The sequence below is a fragment of the Pongo abelii genome, chromosome 1 (assembly GCF_028885655.2).
Source record: "Pongo abelii isolate AG06213 chromosome 1, NHGRI_mPonAbe1-v2.0_pri, whole genome shotgun sequence".
NCBI lineage: Eukaryota > Metazoa > Chordata > Mammalia > Primates > Hominidae > Pongo > Pongo abelii.
Genome location: NC_071985.2, coordinates 29,336,775 through 29,348,897, shown reverse-complemented (window position 1 = coordinate 29,348,897; position 12,123 = coordinate 29,336,775). Strand labels below are relative to the sequence as shown.

General features: G+C 43.4%; 1 protein-coding gene across 7 annotated transcripts in view; it reads right to left on the bottom strand.

Annotated features, from left to right (window-relative positions):
• The window catches only part of BPNT1 (3'(2'), 5'-bisphosphate nucleotidase 1), a 30,643-nt gene extending 19,724 nt beyond the window's left edge, over positions 1-10,919 (bottom strand). For 2 of the 7 annotated variants that reach the window (XM_054520254.2, XM_063725143.1), the window contains exons 1-3: positions 10,742-10,898; positions 8,945-9,034; positions 912-1,039 (exon numbers count right to left, since the gene is read on the bottom strand). In XM_054520254.2, coding sequence (XP_054376229.1) covers positions 912-1,031 — 120 coding nt within the window. In that variant the 5' untranslated portion in view covers positions 1,032-1,039; positions 8,945-9,034; positions 10,742-10,898. Of the gene's footprint in view, positions 1-911; positions 1,040-8,944; positions 9,035-10,741 lie in introns of all 7 variants that reach the window. The other 5 variants (XM_054520263.2, XM_024236956.3, XM_024236949.3 and 2 more) reach the window with 4 other exon arrangements.
• Positions 10,920-12,123: the final 1,204 nt, after the last annotated feature.

Sequence of the window (12,123 nt, the reverse complement as noted above, 5' to 3'; positions counted from 1 at the left end):
GGTCAGGCTGGTCTTGAACTCCTGACCTCGTGATCCGCCCGCCTTGGCCTCCCAAAGTGCTGGGATTACAGGCGTGAGCCACCGTACTCGGCCAGAAGATTGTATTTTAAACTGGAACACAAGCATGGTGGTATTTCTTTTAAGAATTGACTATCACTATAAACTTTCTGATAATCTATTTAAGTTTGTAATTACTATACTGGGAAAAACACCCTTGCTTTGAGTTTCTTTTCCATGAGGAAGAAAAAAATGTATCACTTTGTTTATAACAAATATTTATGTAAATGCCAGATTTTACCAAACATGTTGAGTTCACTAAGGATTGCATGGCATTGCATGTAATAGATTACTCTAGGATTTGAAGCTTGGTTACAATGCCTTGGGGATGGATATGGTTTAGAAGACTCAGACATATAAATAAAGATCTTGGAAGTAGAAAGTCTGGAGTCTTTTTTTTTTTTTGAGGTGGAGTCTCGCCCTGTTGCCCAGGCTGGAGTGCAATGGCACAATCTTGGCTCACTGCAACCTCTGCCTCCTGGGTTCAAGCGATTCTCCTGTCTCAGCCTCCCAAGTAGCTGGGATTACAGGCGCTCGCCACCACGCCTGGCTAATTTTTTGTATCTTTAGTAGAGACAGGATTTCACTATGTTGGCCAGGCTGGTCTCAAACTCCTGACCTCATCATTCGCCTGCCTCGGTCTCCCAAAGTACTGGGATTACAGGCGTGAGCCACCGCGCCCGACCTTGGAGTCATTTTCAAAGCAGAGATGGAACCCTTTAAATAAGCGTCTTGCAATCTCCCTAAGGGAGCCATCAATTATTTTAACTGATAAAGTCTGTCCACATTTTTACATCATTTAGCTAAACCTCAAGAACAAAAATCAAGTTGGTATGAAATGAGAGTTTGAGTACCTTCTCCACGATACCCAGGTCTCCTTCAGCAATAACACGTCTGACTATCATTCCTGCCTTTTGAGCAATAGAATATGCTGAGGCTACCAACCGCATCAACACAGTATTACTGGAAGCCATGGTACATTCTAAAAAGAGATCAAGAAAAATGTCTTGTTAGTTTCAAAGCCAACTACTGGTTTTATTTACTTAAATCCAACTCAACACATATTAATTGAGTGCTAACTTGGGATTGTTCCCATTAACTGAGTAAATTCTTTAATATATATTTACTAAAAGAAACTTGGAAAAAACTCCATTTGGGCATTAACTCTCTCAATAAATTCTGTATTTTTTATGTCTCTCTGCAGTGGGGCATGTCAAAGCATAGGAGAAACTGGCCTAGGATGCTGAGCATGTAAAAAAGTTTGTGTATGAGGTGGTGGGTGATGTGTAAAGTATGTGGAAAGTGCTTTGGAGGCTAAAAATATGAGATGTAAGATTTGTGTTTGAGGAGCTAATATTTTGGTGAGTTGTAGATAAAATAATGTAACCTAACATCTATAACATAAAACTAGGCAGCGCCAAAAGAGGTATGAATAGTATAAGGGATGGGGATGTAGGTGTGTAGGGTGTAATTAAAAAGGGAGGGTGTATTAGTCCATTTTCATACAGCTATAAAGAATGACCCAAGACTGGGTAATTTATTATTTCCAATGGCAAGAACTGCAATTACTTTTGCACCAACCTAATATAAAGGAAAGAGGTTGAATTGACTCACAGTTCAGCATGGCTGGGGAGGCCTACGGAAACTTAACAATCATGGCAGAAGACAAAGGGGGAAGCAAGACACCTCCTCCACAAGGTGGCAGGAAGAAGTGCCAAGCGAAGTGGGAAGAGCCCCTTAAAAACCATTAGCTCTCATGAGAACTTCCTCACTATCACTGCCCCCCATGATTCAATTACCTCCACCTGGTCTCTGCCTTGACACGTGGGGATTATGAGGATTACAATTTAAGATGAGATTTGGGTGGGGAAACAAAGCCTCACCACATCAGAGGGATTGCATATAACTACAATTATTTTCTGAAAATCAATGAATATTCTCTACTATTATTTGCCTCCATCTTCGTCAGTAGCCAAATAAAGAGAACAAGCAACCTAACAAATTATAATGAAGACCAATCACCTGGAAAAGTAAGGAGTGTCAGAAGTCTCTAGCTCCAACGAAATAAACAGAAAAAACAGCCTTTAGAAACCAGTACATTGGTTTTTTTTTTTTTTTTTTTTTTTTGAGACAGAGTCTCACTCTGTCACCTAGGATGGATTGCAGTGGCGCCATGTCGTCTCACTGCAACCTCTGCCTCCTGGGTTCAAGCAGTTCTCTGCTTCAGCCCCCCAAGTAGCTGGGATTACAGGCGCCCACCACCACGCTCGGCTAATTTTTATTTTTAGTGGACACGGTGTTGCATCATCTTGGCCAGGCTGGTCTTGAATTCCTGACCTCGTGATCCACCCACCTTGGCCTCCCAAGTGCTGGGATTACAGGCGTGAGCCACTGTGTCTGGCCTGTACATTCCTTTGAAAATATGAATTCAGGCCGGGCACGGTGACTAACGCCTGTAATCCCAGAATTTTGGGAGGCCAAGGTGGGCAGCTCACCTGAGGTCAGGAGTTTGAGACCAGCCTGACCAACATGGTGAAACCTTGTCTCTACTAGAAATACAAAAATTAGCCGGGCATGGTGTCGCACACCTGTAATCCCAGCTACTCAGGAGGCTGAGGCAGGAGAATCGCTTGAACCTGGGAGGCAGAGGCTGCAGTGAGCCGAGATCGCACCACTGCACTCTAGCCTGGGCGACAGAGTGAGACTCCGTCTCAAAAAAAAAAAAAAAAAAGAAAATATGAATTCAAATCCTGAAATTGTCATGACTGTTCTGGATGTACCACCCACATTCCCTTCAGGACTGAAGAGCTTATTTCCCCACTTGCTGAGACAGCTGTCAACAGATGGCCCTCAGCTGCCATCTTTCTTTGGGAGTATATCTGCTGAGAAGGATCACTTCACCTGAAACGTCACAATAGGGAGATTTAAAGGCCATTTCCTACCCCAAGTGGGCTGCTTCCCCAGCAATGAAGGGCCATCCAGCTTCCAGAATACCCTATGGGGTCAACTGAGGCCTTAGCTGAGACTGCATCACAGCCCAAGATACCTTCTCCTACTTTCTTCCCTTCCTCCCCTTCCCTTCCACAAATGATCCTGAAAGCACTCCCTAATAAACCTCTTCCATTTTATCTCTGTCTTAGAGTTTTATGGGAATTAACCTATGACAAAAACTTCTCACCTCTAAATCAAATCAACATTATTTCATCGCAATAAGGGAACACATGATTGTTCTCTAGACGAAAGGACTATAATATATATATGTATGTATATATATAGTGTGTATATAAAATATATGTAATATATGTATTATATATATTTTTTATTTTTTTTATATATATATATTTTTTTGAGATGGAGTCTTGCTCTGTTGCTCAGGCTGGAGTGCAGTGGCGCAATCTCAACTCACTGCAAACTCTGCCTCCTGGGTTCAAGCAATTCTCCTGCCTCAGCCTCCTGAGTAGCTGGGATTATAGGCGCCTGCTACCACACTCGGCTAATTTTTTTATTTTTAGTAGAGACGGGGTTTCACCATGTTGGCCAGGCTGGTTTCGAATTCCTGACCTCAAGTGATCCGCCCACCTTGGCCTCCCAAAGTGCTGGGATTACATGCCTGAGCCACCGCACTCAGCCCTGGGACTATAGAGAACATTATAAACCTCCATTCATCAATAGTCATTGTTCTACCATGACTTTCTGACTGAATATTTGATTTGATGTTTTAACCCCTTTAAAATCTTTTTTCTTTTTTTTTTTCTGAGACGTAGTCTCACTCTGTCACCCAGGCTGGAGTGCAGTGGCGCAATCTTGGCTCACTGCAACCTCTGCCTCCCAGGCTCAAGTGATTCTTGCGCCTCAGCCTCCCGAGTAGCTGAGATCACAGGCAACTGACACCATGCCCAGCTAATTTTTGTATTGTTAGTAGAGACGGGGATTCACCATGTTGGCCAGGCTGGTCTTGAACTCCTGACCTCAGGAGATCCACCTGCCTCAGCCTCCCCAAATCCTGGGATTACAGGTGTGAGGCACTGTGCCCAGCCTCCTTTACATCTTGTTTCTATCATCCACATTCTATTGACAGGAATTATGAACCTAACTGGAACAATAAGTGAAGTGTTTGAAACTCTTCAGAAGGAAGATGGAATTGAAATTTATGGCTGGGCACGGTGGCTCACACCTGTAATCCCAGCACTTTGAGAGGCCGAGGTGGGCGGATCACGAGGTCAGGAGTTCGAGACCAGCCTGACTAACATGGTGAAACCCCGTGTCTACTAAAAATACAAAAATTAGCCGGGCGTGGTGGCATGTACCTGTAATCCCAGCTACTCAGGAGGCTGAGGCAGGAGAATCACATGAGCCCAGGAGGTGTAGATTGCAGTGAGCCGAGATCCTGCCAGTGCACTCCAGCCTGGGCGACAGAGCAGGACTCCATCTCAAAGAAAAAAAAAAAAAGAAATTTATGTAAGGTAATGAATACCATACTGTGACCAATAGCTGTCTGGAAATTAAGATGAAAATAAAACGGGTTTCTTTCTTTTTTTATTTGAGACGGAGTCTCGCTCTATCGCCCAGGCTGGTGCGATCTCGGCTCACTGCAAACTCTGCCTCCCGGGTTCACACCATTCTTCTGCTTCAACCTCCCGAGTAGCTGGGACTACAGGCGCCCGCCACTGCGCCCGGCTAATTTTTTGTATTTTTAGTAGAGACAGGGTTTCACCGTGTCAGCCAGGACGGTCTCAATCTCCCGACCTCGTGATCCACCCGCCTCAGCCTCCCAAAGTGCTGGGATTACAGGCATGAGCCACCGCGCCCGGCCAATAAAATGGGTTTCTAAGTGCAGCTGACACTTGAACAACACGGGCTCGAACTGCACCAGTCCACTTTGTGGATTTTTTCCAACCAAATGCAGATAGAAAAGGTATGTAAAACCTGTAGACAGGAAAGGCTGACTTTTTAAAATATATTTTTATATTATTTTCAAGAGAGTCTGTGATCTGTTAAAACTGAGTTTTCATCTATGAGTGTTTTGGAGGGCCAACTGTGGGACTTGAGTATGTGCAGATTTCAGTATTCTCAGGGGTTCCTGGAATCAACCTCCCTCATATCCTGAGGGATGACTATATATAAAGTGTTTGTTTTATGATATCATAATCAGGCTAGATTAATTTTCTTGGCATACTAGGAGTTATATGTGGAATAAACCAGTTACAATTACTACTAATTCAGGAGCACTTCAGATAGAAAACAGAGAAACAGGGCCAGGCGCGGTGGCTCACGCCTGTAATCCCAGCACTTTGGGAGGCCGAGGTGGGCGGATCACGAGGTCAGGAGATCAAGACCATCCTGGCTAACACAGTGAAACCTGGTCTCTACTAAAAATACAAAAAATTAGTCGGGCGTGGTGGTGGGCACCTGTAGTCCCAGCTACTCAGGAGGCTGAGGCAGGAGAATGGCATGAACCTGGGAGGCGGAGGTTGCAGTGAGCCGAGATCGCGCCACTGTACTCCACCCTGGGCAACAGAGCGAGACTCCGTCTCAAAAAAAAAAAAAAAAAGGAAAAGAAAAGAAAACAGAGAAATAATTTAGTAAACACTTTGTTTGTCTTATTTCTATTCCTTTATATCCATATCCAGACATATATCTGATTTATTCTGCACTGGAAATGTGGTCTTTGGGTAACTGATTTGTTCTACCCAGATGTCTTGACCATATTTTAATTATGTGTTCGTATGCTCCTTCAATTCCCATGTTATATAAGAATTCTTTTGTAATAGGAAGATCACCTTCCCTTACGGTATGGTGTTGTTATAACTTTTCATTGATATCATTTACCTTTGAACCAGTTAAGCAACCACTTGACCCTTGTCAGGCTTCATAAATGACTCAACTACTTCCCCTTGTATTTGCCAAGTCCATGGTGTTTTCTTCCACAGAAGAACTTTCAGGCATTGTCTGTCTACTAATTTCCTCACAAAATGATATTATATTTAATAACCACCAGTTAAAGCTAACATTGGCTTATAAAACATAAGAATGGGAAAAATAAGAAATAGAAGAAAATAAAAATGGGAAAAATAATGTTGATGTAAAGCACACAATGATTTATAAAGAGATTCCACAAATCACTTTTAATTGGCAGATAGGGAAATATTTTTACCATTCTTCTTTGAAGTACTTCTCTGGTCCAAACTGAATCAGTAATGAAATAGTACTATACCCTAGCCATAATCATTTTCTTACATATTTTTTAAACAGATGAATACAATGTTGGTTCTTGGTTAAAAAAAAAAAGAAAAAATACATAGCCATATTATCAAAACAAAAAATCTATACAAGAGGTCCCTTTTAGCCTTTTTAATTATGCCCCCTCCTATACTACAGTGAGATTTACCTTTTGATGATACAGGTAGATTAAGAGCAAGGCCCAAACTAGCTACAGGCAAGTTAACTGTCTTAAAGCAGTTCAAATAACACCACTGTACTTCCTTCTCTACCAGTTTTACATCTTCTGGGCCTTAAAACACTCTTGTGAAGGTGTCTTTCTGAAAGCCTAATCTAAAACAGCATAGTGCTTAAGGGCACAGGCTCTGGAGCCCACTACCTGTGTTCAAATCCTGGCTCAGCTGTGGACCTTGAGAAAACCACTTAAATTCTCTGTGCCCCAATCTGTAAAATGGAGACAATAGTACTCATAGTATAGGGCTGCTGTAATTATTAAATGAGTAACACATGTAAAGAAAGCACTTATCCCTGGCACAAGGTAAACACCAAATAATACTGGCTAACCATTATTATGATTGTCCTTATTTCGGTTATTTTGCAAGGACATTAGGGCAGTGTTAAGGGCAAAAAGTTCCTATAGCTTCTCCAACAGTATTCTGACCTTGAGAATACAAAATGATAATCAACATGACCCTCAATCAGAGCATAGTACAGGCTTTTCTTCATAACATTCTGAGCTTGAGGCTTGGAGAGTAGAGAAGAAAAAAGCTGTGTAACACTTAAGGCCATCAACCTAATACCTATCCATTTGAGAAGTCTTTACAACTGCCAAAGGGCTAGTTCAGAAGGATGGAAAAAACAACAGGAATCAAACATTAGTTTCTTCTCATATAACGATTGTGACCATATGAGGATTGGGATCTAAAAATGATGAGTTCCAGGTCAAAATACTAAAATTATTTATATTTTGGAACTTGGCCTGATGATAATGTTCGAGGTCATCTGAAAAAATAAAAATGTAAGCATAATGGAGCAAATTCTGGAAAAAGAACTATGAACAGAGGTACTCTCCTTATCAATTATCAAAATATAATATGATTTAATCAACATATGATATAAAAGTTTGGCTAGTGAGACAAATTAAGGAAATAAATTGCAGAAATAGAACCGAACACACTAAAGGTAGTGTTTCAAATCATGGGGGAAATTCAATTTTGCATAAATGGCAGGGCAGTCGCTAAACTTTTAAATACTTTTTCTTTTTTTTGATACGTAGTCTTGCTCTGTCGCCCAGGCTAGAGTGCAGTGGCCTGATCTCGGCTCACTGCAACTTCCGCCCCCTAGAGTTCAAGCGATTCTCCTGCCTCATACGGCTGAGTAGCTGGAACTACAGGCACGCATCACCACGCCTGGCTCATTTTTTTATATTTTTAGTAGAGATGGGGTTTCACCACATTGGCCAGGCTGGTCTCAGACTCCTGACCTCAAGTGATCCACCCTCCTCGGCCTCCCAAGGTGCTGGGATTACAGGCATGAGCCACCATGCCTGGTCTGAGTTGCTAAACTTTTTTTGAGACAGAGTCTCACTCGGGTGTCCAGGCTGGAGTGCAGTGGCGTGATCACGGCTCACTGCAACCTCCGCCTCCCGGGTTCAGCCGATTCTCCTGCCTCAGCCTCTTGAGTAGCTCGGACTACAGGCACAAGCCATCACGCCAGGCTAATTTTTGTACTTTTAATAGAGATGGGGTTTCACCATGTTGGCCAGGCTGGTCTTGAACTCCTGACCTTGTGATCCGCCTGCCTCCCAAAGTGCTGGGATTACAGGTGTGAGCCACTCTGCCCGGCCTGAGGTGCTAAACTTAAAAAAAAAAAAAAATGAGCCAGGCGTATTGGCGAGCGCCTGTAACCCCAGCTACTTGGGAGGCTGAGGCAGGAGAATTGCTTGAACTTGGGAGGCGGAGGTTGCAGTGAGCCGAGATGGTGCCACTGCACTCCAGCCTGGGCGACAGAGCAAGACTCCATCTCAAAAAAAAAAAAAAAAAAAGTTGAGTCCTTTTTGCATTCTTTTGATATTTTGATATAAATACATTTTGATATAAATACATTTCAATGCATGGTTTATAAAAGTAAAAAATGAAACCATAAAAGCATGGAAATAAAAATTATAAACTTCATAAGCTTGGTAAATGCCCTTAAGCATAAAACCAAGAATCCATAAAATATTCTATTGATAAATTTGACTGTATAAAACTAAAAGTTGCCAGGCACGGTGGCCTGTAATCCCAGCACTTCGGGAGGCCAAGTCGGGCGGATGACGAGGTCAGGAGGAGTTCAAGACCAGCCTGACCAACTTGGTGAAACCCTGTCTCTACTAAAACTACAAAAATTAGCTAGGCTTGGTGGCATGTGCCTGTAATCCCAGCTACTAAGGAGGCTGAGGCAGGAGAATTGCTTGAACCCGGGAGGTAGAAGTTGCAGTGAGCTGAGATCATTTGCACCATTGCACTCCAGCCTGGGCGACAGAGCAAGATTCCCTCTCAAAATAAATAAATAAATAAATAAATAAATAAATAAATACAAATAAAATTAAAACTTCTACATGACCAAAATACCATAAACTAAATAAACAGGTACTTGACAAAATGAGAAAAAATATTGTATCACATACCAGACAAATGACTTAATTTGTAAAAGATCAGTATATAAAAGCTGAATAATCCAATAGAAAAATGAGCAAATAAACAGGAACGGGCAATACCTACAAAGAGAAAAGCACTGGCCATTAAATACATACTCAGCTTCACTAATTATGAAAGAAATGCAAACTAAAACAATGAGAAATGATTATTTTATTTTTAGTTTAATTATTCATTCATTTATTTATTTTTTGAGACAGAGTTTTTGCTCTTGTTGCCCAGGCTGGAGTGCAATGGCAAGATCTCGGCTCACTGCAACCTCCGCCTCCCGGGTTTAAGCGATTCTCCTGCCTCAGCCTCCCGAGTAGCTGGGATTACAGGCAAGCGTCTCCACACCTGGCTAATTTTGTATTTTTAGTAGAGACAGGGTTTCTCCATGTTTGTCAGGCTGGTCTCGAACTTCCGACCTCATGGCCTGCCTCAGCCTCCCAAAGTGCTAGGATTACAGGCGTGAGCCACCACGCCCGGCCATGATTGTTTATTTTTGATTGGCATAGAAAAGAAAATTTGGCAGGGCACGGTGGCTCACGCCTGTAATCCCAGCACTTTGGGAGGCCAAGGCAGTGAATCACCTGAGGTTAGGAGTTCAAGACCAGCCTGGCCAACATGGTGAAACCCCATCTCTACTAAAAATACAAAAATTAACCGGGCATAGTGGTGTGGGCCTATAATCTCAGCTACTGAGGAGGCTGAGGCAGGAAAATTGCTTGAACATAGGAGGCAGAGGTTGTGGTGAGCCGAGATCGTGCCACTGCAGTCCAGTGTGGGCGACAGAGACTCCAACTCAAAAAAAAAAAAAAAAAAAAAAATTGTCGCTCAATGGGGTGGCTCACACCCGTAATCCTAGAACTTTGCGAGGCGAAGGCTGGGGGATTGCTTGAGCTCAGGAGTTTGAGACCAGCCTGGGCAACATGGCAAAACCTCGTCTCTACAAAAAAATGCAAAAATTAGATGGTGTGGTGGCACATGCCTGTAGTCCCAGCTACTTGGGAGGCTGAGGTGGGAGAATCACCAGACCCTGGGAGGTCAGGCTTGCAGTGAGACATAATGGCACCACTGTACTCCACCCTGGGGGACAGAGCTAGACCCTGTCTTAAAAAAAAAAAAAAAAAAAAGGCCGGGCGCGGTGGCTCACGCCTGTAATCCCAGAACTTTGGGAGGCCGAGACGGGCAGATCACGAGGTCAGGAGATCGAGACCATCCTGACTAACACGGCGAAACCCCGTCTCTACTAAAAACACAAAAAATTAGCCGGGCGTGGTGGTGGGTGCCTGTAGTCCCAGCTACTCGGGAGGCTGACGCAGGAGAATGGCGTGAACCTGGGAGTGTGAGGGAACATGTTCCTGAGCATTGTTGGCAAAGCGGTGAACCCTCTTAGGAGCGTTTTGAGAACCTTAATAAAATTATAATGTACATATCTTTTGAACCAGCAATTATATTTCCAGAGAAATCCAAATAAATCACGCAAACCTATAAATATGTAGAAATGGCAGTTGGAAGAATATTTGCTATTTAAAGAAATTTAATTTTAGGTGCCAAGCAGTTTCTAAATTTGTTTCTTGTTTCTACAATATATGGCTACAAAAACCTTCCGGATCTCGAAAATAAAAGCACAGATAAACAATTAAAATATTGACACTCAAGAGTCCAAATCCGAAATTAGAATATCTGGAGAAGCAATCTGATTCGCATAAACCTTTTTTATTTTATTTTTTAACATAAATCCTATCTACCTGGCTCTTGCCCTGACCGGCAGGAGAGAAACTTACGGTGACAAACTTGGAACAACGCTGGACCAAAGACACTTCAGGAGGAGCAAAAGCGCGTTATCGTAGACCCAGGTCCCTCGTTGTGTCCAGTACCGAGCTTTGGCACTACGAGTATGTCTTTCGAGATGGATGGCATCCCTACCTCAGCTACTGAGCATGCGGGAAACTCCGCGCAAGCGCACAACAGCGATTCCGCACTGCCTCTTTGGACTCCTGATCCGCGGGAAAATTCCAGTTGTCCGTGTTTTCTTCAAGCTCTCCGTAGGTGCAAGTCACCTGTTGTATTAAATAAAAGCGAAAGGTGTGTCAACTTTCAAAGATTGGCTAAAAAAAAAAGAAGAAGAAGGAAAGAACACATTAAGCCAGCAACAGTGTGTTGAAAAAAAAAAAAAGACTGGTTTTGGTTTCAGCTGTCTTCCAGCCCACTTCGTAGAGTTCATTATTTTAAAATGTTCATTGGATTAGTGATACCTCTCTGCGGCTATTTAACTTCGAACCCCTAGCGGTCCGTGGACAGGCTTCAGCAGATCCACTACACACACCTCCACCTCCCACTCCCCAAGCAATAACACAGCAACTTTATGCAGAATTGTGTCAAAGATGCTTGCTTACTTTTTTTTTTTTTTTAAGAGATAGATAGCTTGCTCTGTCGCCCAGAGTCGATTACGGCTCACTGCTGCCTTCCCACTTCTAGGTTCAAGCCATCCTCCCGCCTCAGCCTTCTGTGTAGCTGGGACTACTGGTGCAGGTGCGCGCCACCACACCCGGCTAATTAAAATATTTTTTTTTTACAGATGGGATCTTTTACTGGGGGGCGTGGTTGGGGGAGGGGGCAGTGTCTCACCCTGTCGCCCAGGCTGGAGTGCAGTGGTGCAGTCTAGGTTCACTACAACCTCCTCCTCCTGGGTTCAAGCGATCCTTCCTCCTTAGCCTCCCAAGTTGCTAGGACCACAGGCGCGCCACCACGCCGGGCTAATTTTGTTTGTTTTTTAAGTAGAGACGGGGTTTCATCATATTGGTCAGGCTGGTCTTGAACTCCTGACCCCAGGTAATCTACTCACCTCGGCCTCCCAAAGTGCTGGGATTGCAGGTGTGAGCCACTGCGCCCAGCTTAAAAAGGCTTTTACTTCTTCATTTGATTTTCACAATAACTCTGTGAGTTAAGTAGACCCTTTTTGGGAAATGGCAAAATATACATAAATTATATTACTTTAACCATATATATATATAGAGAGAGAGAGACGGCGTCTTACTCTGTCGCCCAGGCTGGAGTGCAATGGCTTGATCTCGGCTCACTGCAACCTCTGCCTCCCAGGGTTCAAGCTATTCTCCTGCTTCAGCCTCCCGAGTAACTGGGACTACAGGCGCGCACCACCCCGCCC